General features: G+C 35.5%; 1 protein-coding gene across 2 annotated transcripts in view; it reads left to right on the top strand.

Moving 5' to 3' along the window:
* LOC107153254 (WASP family member 3) overlaps positions 1 to 25,877 on the top strand; it is a 174,174-nt gene that overhangs the window by 37,893 nt on the left and 110,404 nt on the right. For both annotated transcript variants that reach the window (XM_048801251.1, XM_048801252.1), the window contains one exon: positions 23,656 to 23,790. In XM_048801251.1, the coding sequence (XP_048657208.1) occupies positions 23,656 to 23,790 (135 nt within the window). The remainder of the gene's footprint in view (positions 1 to 23,655; positions 23,791 to 25,877) is intronic.

Genomic DNA, 25,877 nt, shown 5'->3' with positions numbered 1-25,877 from the left:
CTCACTAAATATTTTTGATTGACTTATGTTCCAAATGAGTCACAGAATAAAATCCAAAGCAGTAAAATTTGCTGGTTTTAACCTACTTAAAATTAAAATGCAGGTATTGGCTTCCATATTGATAAGTTAACTATACATGTACCATATTTATTTTCGTATGTGTAGATTTATGGCAAATACAAGCATAAGGAAGAAAAGACTTTTTATTATTCTAGTTTTGACTGTTAATTTTTAAAACCCAAGAAAGATTCTATTTCCTCAAATATGCATAAAAATGCTTTTCCTTTCAAAGCTTTTTGAAGTTGAACTATTTTTTGCCTAACTTACATTTATATCGTGATCTTGTTTTCTCACTTCATCCCACTCCTTTTCTGTTGAGATGGTTGAGGTAGCATTTCTGGTGACAGGTTTTCACAGTTAAATTTTTCAAAAACTCTGCTAATGACCAGAAAGTCCTTCATGAAATTCCACATACTGGTAGTCTCAAGCATAGGAAGATTTTTTAAATTTTATTTTGAAGAAGAAACGCTGCAGATAAATATTTCTTTTAAAGAATTGTATTATACTGTGCTATTATTGGTGTATTTTTAGTAGATCTGCATTCATTGACCAAGGAAAAAGTTCAATCCTCAGCACCACATAAAAATAAAGAAAGAAAGAAAGAAAGAAAGATAAGATATTGTGCCCAACTACAAGTAAAAGTAAATAAATATTAAAAAAGAATGTTTCATGTTACTTTCTATTTTCATAATCATTGAGGTATTTTAAGTTTTAAGAATGCATGAATCTGTTATGTTAAAAGTCTTTTTTTACTGACTGTTCATTCCTATGATAAAGTCAAAACAGAATCTTTAAATTTTCTTGTGCACCTAACCGTTATTCAGTTGGTCCAGATTAAAATGGACTATCTTTTAAGTCTCACTTCTGTGCCCCACAACACCTCGTCCCCATCTTTCAGCATCTACGCTCACACATCAGAGACTCATTTTCAGGTGTGGTGATAGGTGATAGAGAGTTATCTGGATTTCTTGCAAGCAATATACAGAGGCTGGACTTTGTCCTTCTGTACCATCTTAGGAGCCGAGTTTAGGGGAACTTAAGGACCTCCTTGAGCCTGAATGGTCCTGCCCACCTGAGAATGGCTTGCTTCAAGAGACTCAGGGTGACAAATTGTCTGGCAGTTCTAGGGAAGACAAAACAGATCAGGACTCCAGAAGGAATTTCTTTGCTCTTTTCCAGTGAGGAAGACTAGCAGTTGACATCCTCATTCATCAGGTTATTTTGCTTCTCATCACATTTATTAGGACAATTCAAGAGTCATGAAGATATAAATGACTTTGCATAAGGCAAGAAAAGAATCTGGTTCTGGATGCTAATTAGTCCTCTGTAAAAGCCCTGTAACTAACTACACACCTGTTGGAAAAACTGGGTTTTTAAAAAACATATTGCCATGTTCCCATTACATCCAAATCAGACACCTGACTTCAAGGCTCAGTAATTTGGCAGCAATGGATTCTTAACAGGCTTTACAGAAAACTGAAATTTTTTCAATGAGAATATACTGATTATTGGTATTGAGTTTAGGGATAGTTGTAGAAATGAAAGAGAGGAAATTTGTAACCTGGCAGTCTTACAGTTAAAGGATCAGAGGCTTTCAGAACTTCATCCAGTAAAATAAAAAAATATATATCTTTATTAGCTTTCAGATTTTTCTCATTATTTTTGACTATCTAATATGAAAGATCAGAGAAATGGCATGGTGGAGAAAAGCCACATGCTTTTTATTTTTTATTATATTTTTGGTAATTTTGATTAATAGTGTGTCACTTGGTTTCCATCTAGGGGATATTGATATTTTTCTTCAATTAATGACAGGTTAGTGCAGCAATTAACACTAAATCAGGATTGCTTTTTCATCATTTCCTTGATTAATAATCTGAGTGCTCTTACTCCTGTCAGCTAGTTGCTCAATTAAAATTATAGTATATTGCAATCAAATTCTTACAGATATTCTAATGTAATTTTAATATACTTTGCTTTGAAAAGGAGATAAGAAGATAGGACATTTGTGCCAAGGATGACACAAATTATTTTTATACCTCATAGGTTGGTTTTATTACTTTTCTTTGTTCTTGAGATAATAGCTATCTTCCCCTTCTCCTCAAAATATGATGTCACAAAGAAAGCAGTAAGAGCCACACATGCCAAATCCCAGCGGCTCCTCCCTCCGGCTCCTCTGATGCAGGAGGACCAAATGTTCACAGCCAGCTTCAGCAATTTAGCAAGGCCCTAAGCAAGTTAGTGAGGTACTGTTTCAAAATAAAATATATAAGAAAGGGCTGGGCTATGGCTCAGTGGTGAAGTACCTCTAGATACAGTCCCTGGTACAAAAAACAAAACAAGAAAGGAGTAAGAATTAGCATGTCCCTCTCTACACAAAGTTATTGGTTATATTTGATGATATTAATAAGGTGATATAGAAAATTTAATATAAAAATATGCAAAGGAAAAGATGAATAAATTGCAATCATCAGAGAAAATTATTGATAATATATATATTTTTTTAAATATTTATTTTTCAGTTTTTGGCGGACACAACATCATTGTTTGTATGTGGTGCTGAGGATCGAACCCGGGCAGCACGCATACAAGGCGAGCGCGCCACCGCCTGAGCCACATCCCCAGCCCTATTGATAATATTTTATCTGTGTGTATTATATATGCACACACACATACATTTATCTTTATAAAAATGGTATCAAGGTAGAAATGGCATTGTAGCCCATTCACTATATAGTATATATTTTTTATTGATTCTTTTAAGACACAGTTTTTAATAACTGGAGATTATTATATTGATATGCCATATTGTTTAGACATTTTTGTCTCTTTTTTTTGTTTTCAAATGAAGTTTATTTCAGTCATTTTATAAACCGAACGCATGATGTTGTTGTTTTTTTTAAGATACAAAATCACAGAGAACAAACAGAAAAGCCTGCTAATAGTTCATAATTCCCCTAACCTAAAATCCCTATTGTTGATGTTTTGGGGTTTTTTAATTTGTTTATTTTTTAAAACAATTTTATGAGAATATTTATTTTGCATTTGCATCATATTATTAGTGTACTATTCTGCTTTTGTCACTTGTGGGTTTTTACTTGGTTCAGTCTTTTAATAGAATAGGAATTTGATGAAACTTTGTGGAATCTGATTTGTTTTTTTTTGTAATTTGTGTATAGTGGGTGTATATGCTGGTGAGATTCATTGCAGTATACTCAAATATATAAATAAGATTGTTAGGTCAGATTCATTTCACCTTCTTTCCCTGTCCATCCCTCCTCCCTTTCCTTCATTCCCCTTTGTCTGCTCAACTGGTATTCTCTTCTCTTTTTTTATGCCTCCTTTTTATGTTGGATTAACTCCTGCTTATCAGAGAAAACATTTGACCTTTGACTTTTGGGACTGGCTTATTTCACTTGGCATGATAATCTCCAGTTTCATCCATTTACTAACAAATGCCATGAAGTCATTCTTTATGATTTAGTCTTTTTTTTTCTACTCTTGAACATAGAAGTTATTTCTTTGTCAGAGGCAGGGGCACTTATAAATTATTGTATAAAATAGCTGCATATGTTTTGGTTGTTTATGGTGTTTTAATATACTTGTCTTGTATCTTAATAATCCAGATTTCTCATAATGAACAAAAAGAATCTCCAAAAATTGCCTAAAATTCTATAAGTCTTTTAATTTTAAATTTGCCTCTCTTTTTGGAATCATTGCAAAATCGATTTTTCCCTCATTTCCATGTTTGGTGTAATTATATAAATGAGAAAGGAGTATATTTTCTTCTCCTATACTTTAAAAAGTGATTGTTTTTATTAATTCTCCTGAAGGTACACAATATATTTCATACCAAATTGAATGCTAAATTGACATAAATATTCTTTCTTAAGGGCTCACACTCTTATTTCTTAAGGGTTTGTACTTTGATTTCATAGGCTTGCACTCTCATGCATTTGCTCTTTTTTTGGATCTGAAATTTGGACCTAATTCCATTAAGTGCAGTACTACTGAGAATAGAGGTTTAAATATTTTGAAGGCATGCACTTTATACATTTCTTAGATGTTTTTATCCACAGGATTTTTGTGGGGGGAGGAAAAGGATAAAACACACTTTATAAAGGTTAAAGATCACAAGTGTTTTTCTGTGTAGGTTAAGGCTAAGGGTAAGGGTAAGTTAGGATATTGATATATCTGCACAGAAGTTGATGTAAGAAGCACAACAAGAATTTATGAAGTTTTTTTTAATTATTCTAATTACTTATATATGACACATGGTGCACAAATGGAACACAACTTCCCATTCCTCTGGCTGAACATGGTGCAGAGTCACACCAGTCCTATAATCATACCTGTATATAGGGTAATAATGTCTATCATACTTCACCATTTTTTCCCACCCACAGGCCCCCTACCCTCTGCTCACTCCCCTCTGCCAATCCAGAGTTCCTCCATTCTTCCCTACCTGCTCCACCCCCGTTATGGATCAGCACCCGCTTATTAGAGAAAACATTCAGCCTTTGTTTTGGGGGGGTTTGGCTTATTTTGCTTACCATGATATTCTCCAGCTCCATACATTTACCTGCAAATGCCATAATTTCAGTCATCTTTAAGGCTGAGTAATATTCCATTGTGTGTATATACCACAGTTGCTTTATCCATTCATCTATTGAAGGGCATCTAGGTTGGTTCCATAGTTTAGCTATTATGAATTGAGCTGCTATGAACATTGATGTGGCCGCATCACTGTAGTATGCTGATTTTAAGTCATTTGGATAAAGACCAGGGGCTGGGATAACTTGGTCAAATGGTGCTTCCATTCTAAGTTTTCTAAGGAATTTCTGTACTGCTTTCCAGAGTGGTTGTACCAATTTGTAGTCCCAACAGCAATGTATGAGTGTATCTTTTCCCCTGCATCCTCGCTAACACTTATTATTGCTTGTATTCTTGATAATTGCCATTCTGACTGGAGTGATATGAAATCTGAGTAGTTTTGATTTTCATTTTTCTGATTGCTAGATAAATTGAACATTTTTCATATATTTGTTGATCAATTGTATATCTTCTTCTGAGAAGTGTGTGTTCAGTACCTTAGCCCATTTATTGATTGGGTTATTTGCTTTTTGGTGTTAAGTTTTTTGAGTTCTTTATATATCCTGGAAATTAGTGCTCTATCTGATGTGCATGTAGTAAAGATTTTCTCCCACTCTGTGGGCTGTCTCTTCACATTATTCATTGTTTCTTTTGCTCTTTAGTTTGAACCCATCCCATTTATTAATGCTTGATTTTATTTCTTGTGCTTTAGGAGTCTGGTTAAGGAAATCAGGACCCAATCTGACATTATGAAAATTTGGATCTACTTTTTCTTGTATTAGGCGCAGGGGTCTCTGGTCTCATTCCTAGGTCCTTGATCCACTTTGAGTTGAGCGTTGTGTAGGATAAGAGATAATGATTTAATTTCGTTTTGCTGAGCATCGGTTTCCAGTTTTCCCAGCACCATTTGTGGCAGAGGTGATCTTTTTGCCAAGGTATGTTTTCGGCACCTTTGTCTAGTACGAGATAATGGTATATATGTGGGTTTTTCTCTGTGTCTTCTATTCTGTTCCATTGGTCTATATGTCTATTTTGGTGCCGATACCATGTCATTTTTATTACTATATCTCTGTAGTTTAGTTTAAGGTCTGGTATTCTAATGCCTCCTGCTTCACTCTTCTTGCCAGGGATTACTTTGGCTATTCTGGGTCTCTTATTTTTTCAAATTTATTTCATGATTGCTTTTTCTATTTCTATGAGGAATGTTTTTGGGATTTTAACTGTAATTGCAGTAAATCTGTATAATGTTTATGGTAGTATGGCCATTTTGACAATATTAATTCTTCCAATTCAAGAACATAGGAGATCTTTCCATCTTCTAAGGTCTTCTTCAATTTTTTTCTTTCGTGTTCTGTAGTTTTCATTTTAAAGGTCTTTCACCTCTTGTTAGATTTCTTCCCAAGTTTTTTTTAAGGCTATTGTGCTTAGGGTAGTTTTCCAAATTTCTCTTTTAGTGATGAAACCACTGATGTATAGAAATGCACTTGATTTTTGGGTATTGATTTTATATTCTGATACTTTGCTGAATTCATTTATTAATTTTAGAAATTTTCTGGTGGAATTTTTTGGATCTTCTAAATATAGAATTGTCATCTGTAAATAGTGATAGTTTGAATTCTTCTTTTCCTATTTGTATCCCTTTTAATTTCTTTCATCTGTCTAATTGCTCTGGATAGAATTTAAAGGACTGTATTGATTAAAAATAGTGAAAGTGGGCATCTCTATCTTGTTCAAGTTTTTAGAGGGAATGCTTTCAGTTTTTCTCCATGTGGAATGATGTTGACTTTGAGCTTAGTATAGATAGCTTTTACAATGTTGAGATGTGTTCCTACTATCTCTAGTCTTTCTAGTGTTTTGAACATGAAGGTGTGCTGTATTTTGTCAAATGCTTTCTCTGTATATATTGAGATGATCATATGATTCTTTTCTGTAAGTCTATAGATGTGATAAATTATGTTATTGATTTCCATATGTTGAACCAAGCTTCCATCCCTGGGATGAACCCCACTTGATCATGGTACACTATCTTTTTAGAATGTTTTTGTATACAATTTTCCAGAATTTTATTGAGAATTTGTGCGTTTATGTACAGGACATTGGTCTGAAGTTTTCTTTCCTTGATATGTGTTTGTCTGGTTTTGGTATCAGGGTGATACTAGCCTAATGGAATGAGTTTGGAAGAGTTCCCTACTTTTCTATTTCATGGAATGATTTGAGGAGTATTGGTGTTAATTCTTCTTTGAAAGTTTTATAGAACTTGGCTGTGAATCCATCTGGTCCTGGGCTTTTCTTTGTTGGTAGGCTTTTGATGGCATCTTCAATCTCATTTCTTGAAATTGATCTGTTTAATTTGTATACGCCCTCCTGATTCAGTTCTCATTATAATGTGCCTTGGTGTGGATCTGCTCTAATTTTGTACTTTTGGGGTCCTATAAGCCTCTTGTGGTTGATTTTCTATTTCATTATTCATATTTGGGGAATTTTCTGATATTATATCATTGAAAAGATTGTGCATTCCTTTGGTTTGTATCTCTGTGTCTTCATCTGTCCCTATAAATCTTAAAAAGAATTTTTGAAGTTCTAATGCTTCAAGACTTACATAAGTGTTGGCGTTTCTCATGAATAAGGTAGAAGGTTATTGAAGGGAAGGAGGATACACCATATATTTAGGAGACTACAGGTTGAATTTTCCTTGGGAATTCAGAAGTATTTCAGATTTCAGATTTTTAAATATTTGCCTATCCATAATGAGGTAACCTTGGGGATAGCACTAAGTCTAAACAGGAATTTCATTTATGTTTCATATATACATCACCTGCAGGTACGTTTATACAGGTATTTTTAGTACATTTACACTTCAATTATGACCCATCACTTGAAGTCAGCTGTGGACTTTTTCATGTGTGGCATCATTTGGCACTCAAAAAATTTCAGGTTTGGGGGCATTTCAGATTTTCAGATTAATAATTCTCACCCTATTTAAGATAAAAAGACCCATTAGCCATAGAATTGGAGGGCAGTGTAAGATGAGTTCCCCTAGCCTTACGAGAGGTAGGATTATATGGGAACTAGTCAAATCTATTGATCCACCATTTGACCTAGAATATTGGAAATACTTTCTTTGGGGCATTATAGAAATAATTATTAAGTTACTTTTAACTTATCCTTTCCCTGTATAATTTTCAATAAAATAAGTGTTAATCCTGCATTGTTCTTAAGAGCACAAGTTAGAGAGTCAGCCAAACCTGAACCTTTATTCCTGGCGATCACTCTGGTTATGTCATCTATATTCTTTATATTTCATGAGTTTCAAGGCTTATGGTAAAGCATCTCAAGTGATTTATAGATGTTCCTCTAATTGGTTTGATTTACTCTTATCAAAGCATATCACCTAAAACTTTGAGGGAAGATTTTTAAGGTTTACTTTTTTTTTATTTTATTTTTAATTTTTTATTGTGGGTTGTTCAAAACATTACAAATTTCTTGACATATCATATTCCACACTCTGATTCAAGTGGGTTATGAACTCCCACCTTCACCCCATACACAGATTGCAGAATCACATCAGTTACACATCCATTGATTTACATATTGCCATACTAGTGTCTGTTGTGCTCCATTGCCTTTCCCATCCTCCATAAGGTTTACTTTTTTAAAAAAATTTTTACTATACCCACTGTCATCAGATATATGATTGTAATTATGAGCATCCTAAACTAGTATTCTTCCTTAATGGATGCCCTTTTTATGGGAATAACCATTCTCTACTTTATCTTTCATATTCTGTACTTCATCTTTTGTCCATCAAGAGAGAGTGAGAGACACACAGAAAGGGAAAAGGGAAAAAGAAGCAGAAACCAAAGATGACCTCATTTTTTGGAATTAACTGATCTGTACTTTAAAATATTTAGCTTTTCTGAGCATGGTGCATGCCTGCAATCTCAGCAGCATGGGAGACTGAGGCAGGAGGATTGAAAGTTCAAAGCCATCTCTAAGCAACTTATGGAGTTCCTGACTCTAAATATAAATAAAAAGGGCTAGCTACTTGGTTGAGTGGATTAAACACCTCTGGATTTAGTCCCTGGTACCAAAAAAATATAAAAATAAATAAAAGGATATAAGCATATATAAATATTAAAATTTTAAAAGTGTTATATGACATATATGCAATATATACATGTATTTTATATATAATGTTTCGTATATATATTTGCCTTTGAAAAATATATTGAAGGAATTTTCAGTTTCTGGTCTAGCTTTTAAGGGACTTGGAAGTCATTCCTATCATCCAATAAGAGGAAAAAACTGAACAAAATAAAAACACCTTTCTTAGATCATCAGAGAACTATGGTCAAAGGACAAACTGATGCCCCAAATCAGCGAGATGCAGATACAGAGAATCATGCAGAAACTCACACATAGAAGCAAAGGAGGACCATTCCAGGCTGAAAAGTCTGTGCTATGATTGCTGAGTTGTTGGAGACTTAGGACAAATGAGAGATTTAAAAGATCCCAGGGTGCCCAGTCTTTTTTTTAATATTAATTTTTTAAATTTATATATGACAGCGGGATGGATTACAATTCATATCACACATATAGAACACAATTTTTTGTATCTCTGGTTGTATACAAAGTATATTTACACCAATTCATGTCTTCATACATGTACTTTGGATAATGATGACCATCACATTCCACCATCATTTCTAACCCCATGCCCCCTCCCTTCCCCTCTCACCCCTCTGCCCTATCTGGAGTTTGTCTATTTCTCCCATGTTCCCCCTCCCTACCCCACTATGAATCAGTCTCCTTATGTCAGAGAAACATTAGGCATTTGTGTTTTTTAGGATTGGCTAACTTCACTTAGCATTATCTCCTCCAACTCCATCCATTTACCTGCAAATGCCATGATTTTATTCTCTTTTATTGCTGAGTAATATTTCATTGTATTATAAATGCCACTTTTTTTTTTCCATTCATCCATTGAAGGGCATCTAGTTTGGTTCCACAGTTTAGCTATTGTGAATTGTGGTGCTATAAACATTGATGTGGCTGTGTACTTGTAATATGCGGTTTTTTTTTAAATTTTTTTTTTTAGTTGTTGATAGACCACATAAAAATAAATAAATAAAATATGCTGTTTTTAAGTCTTTTGGATATAGACTGAGTAGAGGGACAGCTGGGTCAATTAGTGATTCCATTTCCAATTTTCCAAGGAATCTCCATGCTGATTTCCATAATGACTGTACCAATTTACAATCCCACCAGCAGTGTATGAATATACCTTTTCCCCCCACATCCTCGCCAACACTTATTGTTGTTTGTATTCATAATAGCTGCCATTCTGACTGGAGTGAGATGAAATTTTAGAGTAGTTTTGATTTGCATTTCTCTAATTGCTAGCAATGATGAACATTTTTTATATATTTGTTGATTGTGTATCATCTGAGAAATGTTTCTTCAGATCCTTGGCCCATTTATTGATTTTTTTTTTTGGTGTTTAGCTTTTTGAGTTCTTTATATACCCTAGAGATTAGTGCTCTATCTGATGTATGAGGGGTAAAAATTTGTTCCCAAGATGTAAGCTCTCTATTCACCTCACAAATTGTTTCTTTTGCTAAGAAGAAACTTTTTAGTTTGAGTCCATCCCATTTATTGATTCTTGGTTTTAATTCTTGTACTATAGGAGTCTTTTTAAGGAAGTTGGGGCCTAATCCCACATGACAGAGATTAGGGCCTACTTTTTCTTCCAATAGACGCAGCGTCTCTGGTTTTATTCCTAGGTCCTTGACCATTTTGAGTTGAGTTTTGTGCATGGTGAGAGATAGGGGTTTAATTTCATTTTGTTGCATATGGATTTCCAGTTTTCCCAGCACCATTTCTTAAAGAGGCTCTTTTCTCCAATGCATGTTTTTTGTACCTTTGTCCAAGTATTGTAGTTTTGTCTCTGTGTCCTCTATTCTATACCATTGGTTTACCAATGTATTGGCACTGTATTGGTGCCAATACAGTGCTGTTTTTGTTATTATTGCTCTGTAGTATAGTTTGACGTCTGGTATAGTGATGCCACCTGCTTCACTCTTCCTGCTAAGGATTGTTTTAGCTATTCTGGGTCTCTTATTTTTCCAGATGAATTTCATGACTGCTTTTTTTTTTTTTTTTTCCTGTGAGGAATGCCATAAGGTTTGATTGGAATTGCATTACATCTGTACAGTGCTTTTGGTAGTATGGTCATTTTGACAATATTAATTTGTCCTATCCACGAGCAAGGTAGATCTTTCCATCTTTTAAGGTCTTTTTTGATTTCTTTTTTTAGGGTTCTATAGTTTTCATTGTATAGATCTTTCAACTCTTTCATTAAGTTAATTCCCAAATATTTTCTTTTTTTAAGGCTATTGTAAATGGGACAGTTTTCCTTGTTTCCCTTCTGAGGATTTGTCACTGATATACAGAAATGCCTTTGACTTATGGTGTTGATTTTATATCCTGCTACTTTGCTGAATTCATTGAGTTCATTTACTAGTTCTAGAAGTTTTCTGGTGGAATTTTTTTGGGGTCTTCTAGGTATAGAATCATATCATCAGCAAATAGTGCTAATTTCAGTTCTTCTTTTTCTATGTATATCACTTTAATCTCTTTCATCTGTCTGATTTCTCTGGCCAGTGTTTCCAGACCTATATTAAATAGAAGTGGTGAAAGAGGGCATCCCTGTCTTGTTCCAGTTTTTAGAGGGAATGCCTTCAATTTTTCTCCATTTAGAATTATTTTGGCCTGGGGCTTAGCATAGGTAGCCTTTACGATATTGAGATATGCTCTTGTTATTCCTAATTTTTCTAGTGTTTTGAACACGAAGGGGTACTGTATTTTGTCAAATGCTTTTTCTGTCTCTATTGAGATGATCCTATAATTCTTATCTTTAAGTCTTTTGATGTGATGAATTACATTTATTGATTTCCACATGTTGAACCACACTTGCATCCCTGGGATGAATCCCACTTGATCGTGGTGCACTATCTCTTTGATATGTTTTTGTATTCTAATTTTATTGAGAATTTTTGCATCTATGTTCATTAGAGATATTGGTTTGAAGTTTTCTTTTTTTGATGTATCTTTGCCTGGTTTTGGAATCAGGGTAATATTGGCCTCATAGAATGAGTTTGGAAGTGCTGCCTCTTTTTCTATTTCCTGAAATAAATTGAAAAGCATTGGTATTAGTTCTTCTTTAAAGGTCTTGTAGAACTCGGCTGTGTATCCACTGGGTCCTGGGCTTTTCTTGGTTGGTACACTTCTGGGATGGCATCTTGTATTTTCTTGCTTGAAATTGATCTGTTTTCTGATATTATCTCATTGAAGAGATTGTGCATTCCTTTGGTTTGAAACTCTGTGCCTTCCTCTGTCCCAAGAACTCTTAGATTTGGTCTTTTGATGCTGTCCCATAATTCTTGGATGTTCTGTCATCACTGTATGATGAACTTTATTTTCCAGATTGTATATTTTGTCTTCATTATCTGATGTTCTTTCTTCTAAGTGATCTAGTCTGTTGGTTATGCTTTCTATTGAAATGTTTATTTGGTTTAGTGTAGCCTTCATTTCAAGGATGTCTGACTGTTTTTTTTTTTTTTCAGAGTCTCTATCTCTTTCCTGAAGTAATATTTTGCTACCTATATTTGTTCTCTTATCTCCTGTTGGAGTGATCATTTTTTTCTTGTATTTGCTCATTTAGGTCATTCTTTAGTTTACAGATTATTTTAATTATGAACCTTCTGAACTCCTTCTCTGACATTTCATCAACTTTGCTGTCCATGGGTTCTGTTATTGTAGTGTCCTAGTTTGGGGCACTTTCCTCCCTTGTTTTTTCATATTCTCTATGTGTCTTCCTTTCTTACAGTGTGGATCCTGGACCTAGGTCCCTAGCAGGCTGGTGTGGGCAGATCTGGGCTGGGTCTACCCTCCTGCTATAGTCTGCTGGTCAGAAGGAGTGGTTCAGAGGCTGGGCTTCGGCAGGTGTCTGCAGGTTATGAGATGGACCGGGGCTTACTATGAGCCTGGGTCCTGCACAGGCCGGTGTAGGCAGATGAGTGCCTTCTTAGAGGGGATACGAATTGATCTCCCCCTATATGCGATCTGATTCCTCTCTCTCTCTCTCTCTCTCGAAGCTTTTAAGATTCTATCCTTGCTGTATATGCTAGGTATGTTCATTATAACGTGCCTTGGTTTAGATTTGTTGAAACTTTGTACATTTGGTGTCCTGTAAGCCTCTTGTATTCGGTTTTCCAATTCATACTTCATGCTTGGGAAATTTTCTGAGATGCAAATTGGTCTCCCCCTATATATGATCTCATTCCTCTGTCTCACAGCCTTTTTTGTGGTTCTGTGTGTTTTCCTGTTGGGAGCCTTACCATGTTCTCATGATAAAAGCTGAAAGAAAATACCCCAAGTCTTCAGTAGTGAAAGGGGCAAAGCAACCATTTTGAAATAAGCCCAGAACATTTTTTCCTCTTAGCATGTCAGCCCTCAGAAGAAGCTATTTTTATACAGCCTAAGAGATCAAGGTTTTGCTAGAGCTTAACAGTTTTGGGGGAGAGAAATAACCAACTCCAGCCCCCTGTAATCTTCCTGTCTCACCTGAGAGGGAAGAGAAGTGAGACCCAGGGGCCCAGGCTCACTAGAAGACTGAAACCTAACTATAGACTGTAAAACACTTCTCTTTCCCAGCAACTTACCAATATATCACTGGTCTGTGTACTCCCGTTTTTGTTTTGTTTACCAGTGTGTCATGTCTGGCTTTTATCAAAAAATTACAAAGCATGTTAAATGGCAAAAAACACAGTTTGAAGAGACAAAGCCAAACATCAGAATCAGGGAAGTTCGAATTTTCAGACTTGGAATTTTAAATAACTATGATCATTGTGCTATGGGCTGTAAAGAAAATGTAGACAACTTGCTAAGGGTTAAGGAGAGGTAAAGTAATCAATAGAAATGGAAATTCTAAATTAAAAAATTTATTGAAGAGCATGTGAGCAGACAACTTGTATGGGAAAATGTGAATTTCAACAGAAAAAAATGAAATTATTTTTTAAAATGCTAGACTGGAGAATACTGTATCAGAAAGAAAGAATTCAGTTGATGGGTATGGGAACAGACTGCACGGTGATCAGTGAAATTGAAGAGAATTCAATAGAAATTGTTCAGACTGATCATCAACAGAAAGTGAATTTACAAAAATCAGCTTAGAGCCTCCAAAATACAGGTCTATTACATATGTAATTGGAGCCATGGAAGACAAGAGAGAAAGAATAAAGCAGAAAAAATAATGGATGATAATTCTTGACTCCTGATGATATCTGTCAGCCAACAAATATAAGAAGCTTGGCAAATTCCAGAACTTATAAATTATAGAAAAACACATCATAGTAACATAGAACAAAGATAAAGAAAAACATTGGAAGGAGCAAGAGGAAGGATGTATATTATATATAGGGAGGTGTTATGGTTTGGATGTGAGGTGTCCCCCCCCCCCCAAAGCTTACCTGTGGGAAACTGTATGATGATGAATTAATCCCCTGATAGGAATTAACTGAGTGGTAACTGAAGGGGCAGGGTGTGGGTAGAGGAGGTGGGAATTGGGGGCATGGCTTTGGGGTAGATATTTGTAACTGGCAAGAGGAGACCTCTCTCTGGTTCCTGATCATCATGAAAGCTGCTTCCCCTTACTACACTCTTCCACCATGGTTCTACCTCACCTGGAGCCCTGAGGAATAGAGCCTGCTATCTGAGAATTGAGTCCTCTGAAATTGTGAGCCCCCAAATAAACTTGTCCTCTTCTGAAGTTGTTCTGGTTGGGTCTTTTAGTCACAGCAGCAAAAAAGCTGAGTAAGGTAGGAGGAACAGTATTAAGAATGACATCTGATTTTTCCTTAGAAACAGTTGAGACCAGAAAACAATGGATAAAGTCTTGAAGGGGAAAAAAATGTTCTATAATCTCTAATCAATGAAATATCCTTTGAAAAATACAAAGAAAATGATGACACATTTTACACAGAATCTGAAAGAATTAGTCTCCCAGTAGACCTTCACTACAAAAAATATATTTAAAAAGTTCTTTAGACCAAAGGGAAATGATACTAGATAGAAATGCAAGAAGGAATAAAGATTATCAAAAAAGTAAATATGGACCTGGGTATGGTGGTACACACCTACAGTCCCAGGGGCTCAGCAGGCTAAGGCAGGAGGATCACGAGTTCAAAGCCAGCCTCAGACCGTAAGCAACTTAGTAAGACCCTCTCTAAATAAAATATATAAAAAGGCTGGGGATGTGGCTTAGTGGTAAAGCGCCCCTGGGTTCAATCCCCAGTATCATAAAAAATAAGTAAATATGGAAATAAATAAAAATATTATTAAAATTTATGTCTATTGTACATATAAGAGACTATTGTTTAAAAGTTATTGTGGAGTTTATAATCTGTGTGACAAGAAACTAAGTGACAATAAGAACTCTGAAGGTACAAGGGAGTGAATGGAATTATACTCTTGTATTTTATATTGTTTGTTAATACTGTATTATTTGCAAGTTGATTGTGATGAGTTAAGGATGCATATTGTAATTTCCAGTAACTATTAAGCATAACATATAAAAGAGATAAAATGGAATCCTAAAATAATTATTTTATTACCCCAGAAGAAGGCAGGAAAGGAGGAACAAGGAACAGAAGGGACAAATAGAAAACAAATGCCCAGGTGATAGAATTAAATCCAGCAATAGGCAATACATTCTTTAAATAGAAACATTTTGACACTCCTCTTAAAAGGCAGAGATTACCAGTCTAAATAAAACAGCAAGACCAAAATATATGTATTTTAAGAATAATGATAGAGACTTAAAGAAAATAATGAGAAAAATATGCCATGTGAATATAAAGCATAAGAAAACTGGTTTGGTGGCGATAAGATAGACTGTAAAAGAGATGAAGGACATTTTGTCACAATAAAAATCAGGAACACTGAACACCAGTCTTAAATATATATGCGTATAATAAGAGGACTCCAAGGGTACATAGAATAAAAATAAACAGAACTAAGGGAAAAACTAGACAAGCCCAAAATCCTAGTTGGAAATTTTAATGGGAAACCCTCAGTAATTGAAAGCACATGTAGACCATAAATAAATAAATACTTGCATGCATGAATGAATGATGTAGAAGGTTTGAACACTACCAACAATTTAACTTAGTTGATCTGTATATACTGAACTCCCAAACTGTGGAATGCACATTCTTTTAATTTCCCATGGAACTTCACCGATATGGAACATATGCTAGGCTGTAAAAGAATAAGTTTTAAAAAGATTACTATATAGAATGTGATGATAATGGAATAATAATAATAGTTTTAGATAATTCTCAATTATTAGAAAGTCAAGCAGTGTCTTTTTACTCACTGGATCAATGAAGAATTCAAAACAGAAATTAGATATTATTTCTAGTGGTAATTAAGCACAAAATATCAGTGTATTGTGAGATTTAGCTAAATGTTTAGAGGGAAATTTGTAGCTTTAGAGGCTTATATTCGAAAATAAAGATCTAAAATCGTATGCACTTTGTTCATGTGAACTCTTAGTGTTGCTCAACAATACTGATATAATTTCTTAGTTTTGGTATTCTTATCAGAATGCTTATTTCATATCTTCTCCTTAATCCTGTACTACGCCACTCTGATGGCCACTATGCTTATTTTATTGGTAAAATAAAAGCAATCAGGAAATCTTGACATCTGTGTTCTGACATATCAACCCACTATGAGGGCTGTGTACTGGTGTATCCTGCTCACCCTCCTTTAATATGATAACTTGTTCCTACTCCTATCCAAACCATCTCTTCCACTTGAGCACTGGATCCCACCCCCTTGTGCTCACTCTAGGACTACATTTACCTTCCTTCCTTCTTCTCTGCATCTTCCCCCAACCCCCACTTATATATATCCTTCCTATTAAATATAACATGTAGGGAAATCTCCCAGCTTAAACCGAAGATTGTCCTATCCCTGTTGTCCTATTTCTTGCTTCCTTTCACAGCAATAGTCCTTCAAAGAACTATTTATTTCTCCAATATCTCTGCTTTCGTTATTGTCTTTGTCCCAGTTAAAGTTTTATCCTTCCCACTCTTTTGAAACTGTGCTTGTCAACATTATCAGTGCCTTTCAAGTTGCTGACTCTAGCGATCAATTGCAGTCCTATGACTTAATCTGTTAGTAGCAATGGACTATTGATAACTTCCTGCCTTTGAAGAGACTTTTTCATCTGGCTTCTGGACTACCTGACTTTGGTGTTTATTGTGCCTTACAGCTATTTGTTATTACTTTCCTTTGTTGGTCTTCCCAACCCCTGTAAGTTGGTGTGCTCCAGAGGTCAGTCATTGAAATTCCTCTCTGCCTGTTCCCATTCAACTAGGCAAGCTCTTCCAATGTCATGGCTTGAAATACCATCTTTATGCTATGACTTCCAAATGTATGTGTTCATTTCTGATCTCTCCCATAGACTTCAAACTCACATATACAGCTACCCATTTGATAGCATCTTGGATTTCTAATGGGCATCTCAGATTCAACTTGTCTAAAACTAAATTTATCATTCTTTTCCTTTCCTTTTCCCCAACCCCTCTGTCTTAGCAAATGAGCACTCTACTCTACCAGTTGCTTTTGGATTATCTCTTCTGTCTCTTATAACAGATATCCAATCCAATAGCAAATGAAGTTAGTTATATTCAAAATATTTGCCAATCTGTACACCTGCTGCCTGTCTCACTGCTACTATTCTAGTCTAAGTCACCATCACCTCTCACCTGCTAGTCAGGATCCTCCCAGATGGTCTCTTTACTCCCACTGTAGTCACCCACCCCTCAAAGGGGAGGGCATTTATTTTTCTTCTCCACCACTCACTGGCTTCCAGCCACATTGGCCTCCTTGATATTGCTCACACACACCAAGCATGTTTCTGTCTTCTGCCTGGAAGATTCTTCCCCTGTATACTCCTATAGAATATCTTCTACCACTCTCTAGTCTCCTACTGTTTTCTTCAGGGTGTTTGTTATCAGCTGTCACATGATCTGTTTAATTGTCCGTTTCCCCCAACTGTAATATGTGCTTCATGAGACTTTGACTGTGTTCACTGCTGTGTTTCTTCAGTCCACTGAGACAATACCTCTCACATACTGTGTGCTTGATGAATGTTTGCTGAATAACTGAGTATGCTTAATAACCAGTGTTCATTCCCTTTTTATAAAATGCTTAGAAAGAATATTGTTGAAATCTATGCAAAATTTTTATGTGGGGGTAATTTGAACATAGATTTCTCAAGCTGGAAACAAGTTCATATGGTATGAATAAGTCCAGAATTGTAACCTTTGCCAATAATGAATGAGTAAATTACATTTCCCTCAGAATGGTTGCTAATTCAATCCAGAATTATTTTAGTTTAACTACTAATGGACTTGCCATTGAAAGAGTGAGTTAGGATTCTGCTTTTAAAATCTGTCGCTGTTTGCAAAACTGAAGACTATAATTGCAACACTTTATTCTTGTTCATCAAAAAATGCAACTCCTTCCATTTCCTTCCTCTTAGTCACTTTTGAGCTTTCAGCAGCTGGCAAAATATTAATTATACAAGTGTTTAATTTCTGTGTTTCTCTATAAATCAAGAGCTTCCAAGTGGAACTATATAATCAATTGCTTGCTTTTCAAATAGAGCTATGCATTGATAGGAGAGGGTACATGTTACTTATCCTTTTCTGCTTATATAGCATCTAGCAGAGAGTACAGAGAGTTTTTCTCAATAATAGTCACAATGCTTTGCAAATTATGCTATAACTTTTGCAAGAGGCTGTGGCATACACTCCCATCTTTTTGGAGATCTATGTTCTCCCTCTAAATTAGTCTTCTGTGTAGCTAACGGGGAAAGGATAGGAGATTGTGAGATTGCACTGGAATATATATGTATATATTTATATAAAATATGTAATTAATTATGAATTGTCAAATAGGAAAACAAAAATTAGTTTCACCTGACTATGTCACATATTCAGAAATAAAGAACTAACCACTGGGTATGAAAGCATTTGGAACATGTGCTCATCTGCAAGGCACCCAGCATTTACCAAGAGAGTGTTATAAAACAGCAGTTCTGAAAGATATGACTAGGTGTTTCTAAGCCAGGTCACTTTGAAAGCATGATATGCTAGAATCCTCTTGCAGATTCCCAGCACATACACATATTAGCCTGTTAAAGATTTTGCGATGCCCTAAGGGATAGGAACATGTTTAATCTGTTTAGCTCAGCATTTTCCAAACTTCAAGCAAAGAACATTAGCTGGCAGTGTACTTGTTAACAAGAAGACACTGGTTTAGATCACTGTTTTTGCTCAGTGACAGACAGTTTTTGCTCAGCAAAAGCAATATAGAGGTCAAAAGCTTAACTAATGCCCTCAAAGAGCTTAGGGAAATAAAGACTAGAGTTATGAGAGTCATGGGATTGAGGTAGGATGAGGGTATTGTGGGAGCACAGAGAGGACATCTATTCTTACAGACCCTAGTCTGCATCCTGAAGGGTCAGTTTTAAATTAACCGGGTGATGACTCAGTCAATGCATTTTTATTCATATATTCCAAAATATTTTCTGAAAACCTATAATCAAGGTGTGCTGTAGCCACAGGGGATAGATAGAGCAGTGCACAAAACTGAGGAGAATTCTTGTCTTCATGGATCATATGTTTTAGTGAGGAAGACAGATGATAAATTGTGAGAACACATAAAAGTACCATACTTGATTGCATGGTAATAAGCACTAAAGAGAAAACTCCAGCAGTGAGATGAGGGAGGGTGTGTGATGATGTATGTGATGAGGTGATACAGTTAGCTAGGGTTGCTAAAAGGTCTCACTTAGAAGGTGACATTTGAACATAGAGCTGTATGAAGTGAGAGAGCTAAACAGAAATGACCTGGGCAGAAGGAATAGGAAATGCAAAAGACTGGGGAGAAGGAGTACACTGGCATGTCTGAGAAGCAGTGAGGAAGCCAGTGTATGGGAATGGAATGTGCGCGCAAAGGGGTATGGGAGATGAGGCCAGGAGAGTAAGTGGAGCCAGATCATGGAGAACTGTATGTCATTTCCTGGTCTTTGGCTTCTAGTCTAAGTGAGATGGCAAGGAACAGAAGGGAACTTAAGAATGCAGAAAAGAACCAGGATCTAACTTAAGGTTGATAAGATGACTCTGCTGCTCTATAGGAAGTGATCTGAAGGGGGCATGTGTCTGAGTGAATAATGGGAAGTGAATTCCTTGGCAGTAAGGGATATCCAGGGGAAAAGTGAGTGTGACTTGGATCAGGGCGGGATTCAGGGAGGTGGTGCAGGATGGTCAGGTTCTGGGTCTATTCTGCAAAAGTATGCTTGGGGAGGGTTTGCTGGAGAGTCAACAGATGGGAGAGAACAAGATGAGTCAAGGATGACCCCTAGGGCTGTGGCATGAGTAACAAGAAGGATGCAGTTGTCACTTTTCAAGCATAGAAGATGATGAAAGGAGCAGGCTTGGGAAGGAAAATGAGGAATTCTGTTCTGGAACATGAGTTTGGATTGTTCATTAGACACCCAGGTGATGTTGTTCAGTAGAAGTGTAATATATGAGTGTGCCTTTCAGGCGGAGGGCACCCTGAAATAAAAGTGAGGAGTTATAAGCTCTGAGAGAGTATTTGAAGCCATTAGACTGGATTAGATGCCCAAGCGAATGTTGACAGGAAAGGGAGGAGATTGAAATATTTGACATGGAGGTCTATTTTTGTCAGTAGTTTTTTTTTCCATATTTTTTGGTAGTTGTAGATGGACATAATGCCTTTATTTTATTTGTTTATTTTTATGTGGTGCTGAGGATCGAACCTAGTGTCTCATGCATGCTAGTCAAGCACTCTGCCACTGAGCTATAGCCCTAGCCCGTCAGTAGTTTTTAAGAGCAAAGTTCTTGGAAATATTGAAACACTAGGTTTAAGCACAAATAACTTTTTTTTTCTTTTGCCAAATAGCAAAAGAACTTCTATTAAATAAAAGTAAAACGCCAAGACCCTGAGCCGTGGGTTTATATGAAGAAGTTTCTAGTCTAGGCAGGGGAGGAAGCTGAGGAGGAGCCAACAGATAGGATTTAGGTGTGAGGCAGGCAAGTGAGCAGACTTGGCAAAGGGGGACATGGCAACCATGGACCAGATAAGGCCCAGAGTTGGCCCTTGACTTTAAAAGGAAGTGGTCTTCTGAGGCAGGAGAACTGTTTCATAGAGTGGTAGGGCAAAAATGCCAGGAAGAATGGGGAAAGGGACTTGGATAGAACATAAGCTTCTCAGTATCATCTGGCAAGTCCTATGACCAAATTTCTGCTTGGTATTTGTTCTATCAATACAACATTGTTCTTACAGTCCCTAAACCCATTTGCTTCCTCCCACCATATCTGTGCCTTTTGTGCAAGCCCCCTTGTCAACTACCTTCACTCTCTTTCTTAAACTAATCACTAACATTACAATGCACGCAGTGGCAGCCCAAAATCTAAGCACTTTACCTGCTTTTTCTTTTCTTACAAATCTGCTGTGATTTTAGTCATCTTAAAAATAACTGAAATCTCTCTCACCACCTTATACCCTACTATCAAACTAAATAAACAAGAGCTGGGGTTGTAGTTCATTGGTGAAGTGCTTGCCTAGCACGTGAGAGACATTGTCTTTGATCCTCAGCACCACATTAAAAAAAAAAAGAAATAAAAAACATAATGTTTGGGTTGTTATTTGGAATCTTTACTGAAGAAGAAATAGAGAAAGAGGCTGTTAACAGTTCAGAGTAAAGAGGGGAAGAGAGGTTTGTTTCAGTGTAGAATCCTTAATTTTTATGATCTTCTTCTGAAACTTTTAAAATTTTCACCTAAAATTTTTTTTTAGTTGTCAATGGACCTTTATTTTATTTATTTATATGCAGTGCTGAGAATCAAACCCAGGGCCTCACACATGGCTAGGCAAGCGCTCTACCACTGAGCCACAACCCCAGCCCAAATTTTCATTTTTAATAGTGATAAAATATGCATAACTCAAAATTTACCATCTTAATCATTTTTAGGTGTACAGTTCAATACTGTGGGAATGTTCAAATTGTGCAGTAGATCTTGAGAATTTTTTTATCTTGTGGAAGAACTGAACTCTGTTCCCATTAAACAACTCCCATTCCCTTCTTCCCCCAACCCCTAGCAAGTACCATTCTACTTTCTGGTTGTAAGAATTTAACTTCTCTAAGTACTTCATCTGAGTAAAATCACTGTATTTATCTTTTTGTGACTATTTCCCTTGTTATCACGGTTCATCCATGTTGTATCATGTGTCAGAATTTCTGCCTTTTGAATGCTGAATATTTGATTTGTTTATCCTTTCACCTGTTGATGGTCATATGGGTTGCTTCCACCTCTTGGTTGTTGTGACTAACACTTCAATGAACCTAAGTGTACAAGTATTTCTCAAGTCACTGTTTTGGACATGTACCCAGAATTGAAATTGCTGGATCATACTGGTATTCTATGTTTAATGTTTTGAGGATCTGCCATACTCTTCTGTATTTTGTGGCCAAGGAGATTCAGTGAAGTAAATGATAAAAGCATAGAACTAAAAGTTAGTAGACCATGATTTTGTTTCATCTGCTTTTGCCATTTGCCAGTCAGGAGATTTAGAAAGATTACTTTTCTGATCCTCAGTTTAATTACCTGGAAAATGAAAAACAGTAATTCCCTGATAGTCTCTGGGCCTCACTCATTTACTTGTTGAAGGAATATGTGTGTGGGAAGCCTTGCTCTAGGACTGGGGCTGCAACATTGAGCAGACAGACAAGGTTCTTGCTCTTTGGAAGTTCACAGTCTGATGGATTTTAGCACTGAGAACAGAAACTGGCTATGAGAGTGCTTAGTAAACAGTAAATCACCAAGAAAATATTACTGTTATGCTTGCTCCATTGAAGTTTTCTTCTGGAATGTTTGGGTTGTTATTTGAGCAATAAATTGATGGAAAAAGAAAATAAAAAGAAATGATAGGTATCTCTGTCATAGAAGTTAAGTCCTTACATGAAATAGGCAGATATTAAATATTTGTTGAGTGTGTAAGGGAAGGTATTGGGATTTGGAAATTCAGTGTAAGTAGATCTAAGTTTTATGTCTCTTTGTTAAGTCTTCAGAAATGTTAAATCCATTTTAAGAAAAGTTGGGAGTTATATCTAGCACTCAAAGGAACATAGAGTTGACCATACAGAAAAAAATTAACTCAAAATTTAAAATACTGATTTTTAGAGAGTGTAAAATCACACATCACTGTCTCTAGATTTCCAAATATAAATTAGAAGAACTTAATGCCATTGTAAAGAGCCAACCAGGGCTGGGGTTATAGCTTAGTAGTGCAATGCTGCCTAGCATGTGAGAGTCACTGAGTTTGGTCCCAGCAAGCACCACATAAAAAATAAAATAAAGGCATTGTGTCCATCTAAAACTAAAAATATTTTTTTTAAAAAACAACAGGACCAAATATCTAATGTTTCTCATTGTGAATGAGGTAAATTTAAGGTCAAATATGATTTATTGAATTATTTTGAGGGGTAAAAGGGAAGTTTAGTTCCTGAAATTGTATTTATACTTAAAACATACAAAATGAGAATTTTTTTCTTCCTTAAAGAAGTCACATTTAGCAGGACACAACTTGAGTGATCACTCATGCAGTGATGAAGATTCTGTATTATCTATTTTAGAATTTTGCCACTTTTCATCAACTTTTCAATTATATAAATATCTAATAAATTCCAAAAGTTCTAAGGCCGTGGACTGTGATACTTCATTTTTACACTCATTTGCACAGGACCCTGGGTGTTGACACTAATAAGCACTGGTGTGGCTGTGTGGGGGCAGCTCAACAGCTCCTTAGCAGATGGCTTTCTCCATTTCTTCTCCTCTACAGGCAAACATGCTGAAGACATATTTGGTGAGTTGTTTAATGAGGCTAACAACTTCTACATCAGAGCAAATTCTCTTCAAGACAGAATTGATCGCCTTGCTGTCAAAGTTACCCAGCTGGATTCCACAGTTGAAGAGGGTAGGTAATTGCATGAAAGCAGTGAGCTAGAAGTGATGTTGACAAGACGGTAGTAATTAATTGCATTGTAATTACTACTTTTTCCTTGGGGTAGTATGTTGACATTTCATCTCATCGTTTCCTAGAAGAATAGTGAGGAAAACCCTACAACATTGGGTTAATTAGTGATGAAAAGATTCATGTCTTGTTTATCTCATACACCATGCATTTGCTATTTTATATATATATATAAATACTACAATTATATATAAACATAGTATTTGTTCTAAAGGATTCTTCAAATATATTCAGTAGTAGAAGTCCTAATATAGGTTAATGGTAGTTATTTTGAAAGTACATTCTTGCCTAAAACAGAACCATCCAAAGAGATAGTCCAACCAAGAGGGAGGGTCATAGGTGTATCAAGCCAAAGAGCAAAACCTTTAGCCTAATTGTTAGGATTGATGCTTATGAATAATCTTGGTGATTCTGCCAATTTAAAAAATGTTATTAATCTCAGAAATAGCAGTTACCAAAGGCCTTTAAGCTCAGGTTTTAAAATAACATTAACGAAACACTGTGTAAGTTAACTGAAAATCATTTTGATTGTATTTCCTAAAATTGTGGCAGTTGCAATAAAATTTAGGCCATCAGTAATTCCATTTTAAAAATTTCATTTTCAGTATTTTTTGAATGAAAGACTGAGATTAGACTGGAATAAATTTGCTAAAAAATTGCAAGATACACCATTCATATTTGCTTTGAGAAAAACATTCAAGTTATGAATTATTTTTAGAATTTCTAAATTATTTTAGAATTTCTCTCATTGTTTTAAAATGATCCCAGCATTTGATTTTTGTATTATACCTATTTATAGTAGTATCAATAAAAATAAGCTGTAAATTAAAAAAAAAACATAGTTTATTTGTGAAATTTATCCCTCATTATTTTAAAAAGTATATTTGTTCGTGCTCAAAGGTAAAATTAAATTAGTATCAATATCCATTATGAATGTTCTGACTTTTCCAACAATAGGAAGCTAAAAACATGCTCTTTTAAATCAGATATTCTTAATTTTATTTTCTAGTTAAAAATAAAAATTTAGGGCTGGGGTTATGGCTCAGTGGTAGAGTGCTTGCCTAGCATGTGTGAGGCACTGGATTCAGTTCTCAGCAGCACATATAAATAAGTAAATAAAATAAAGGTCTATCAACAACTAATAAAAATATTAAAAAAATAAAAATTTAAATGGCAATTTTGTCAGTTGAGATAAGGAATTCATAACATCTTAAATCTATTATTTAGTTTTAAAATTGATAGCACAAGTGATTGTTTGGTTTTTTTTTTTTAAATTAGCTTTAGTCGGACACAATACCTTTATTTCATTTATTAGTCTTTATGTGGTACTGAGGATTGAACCCAGTGCCTAACATATGCCAGGCAGTATTCTACCACTGAGCTCCAGCCCAGCACAGGTAATTTTTAATATTCAACTTTATTAGGTTTTTATCTTGGCTTTTTGAATTGAAATGATTATGATAAACCTTATGCTGGAAAAGGTTAATCTCTAGATGAAATTTTATGACATTTTATAGTACGTGTCATGTCTTTACAATCCCTTTTCAATTAAGATTTTACCTTATTATTTTCCTTGATATGGATATGAGAGTGGAAGAGATATTTGACTGAAATATAGGAAATATAGCTCACCTTTTTTTTTCTCAGGGGGTGAAGGCTGGAAGATGTTTTAAGTGTCACATAACAACCTGAATTAGTTTCAGTGGCCAAGCTGGTGTGTTAATAGGACCAGTGTACTCTCCACAAAAAGTTTATATCAAGGTCAGATGAGTGAACAAATAAAATGTAAATGCTGTACAGACACAAGAAAGAAATATATCTAGCACTGCTATTTTGGCTCCTTTGTATAGTTTTGTTTCATAAGTCAAGCAACTCAATTTCTAGGACTTTATGTTAAGAAACTTTTGTTGTCTTTCCTTAATGTCAGTGTTGTAAAAGCTTAACGTGTTATTTACACTTGTGCGATTTTTGCACAAGTATAAGGTATTATACTTAAACTACTATTAACTGAGGTTTTCCCCTAGGATGCC

This window comes from Marmota marmota, unplaced genomic scaffold, assembly GCF_001458135.2.
Source record: "Marmota marmota marmota unplaced genomic scaffold, marMar, whole genome shotgun sequence".
NCBI lineage: Eukaryota > Metazoa > Chordata > Mammalia > Rodentia > Sciuridae > Marmota > Marmota marmota.
This window is presented reverse-complemented; position numbering and strand designations above follow the sequence as displayed.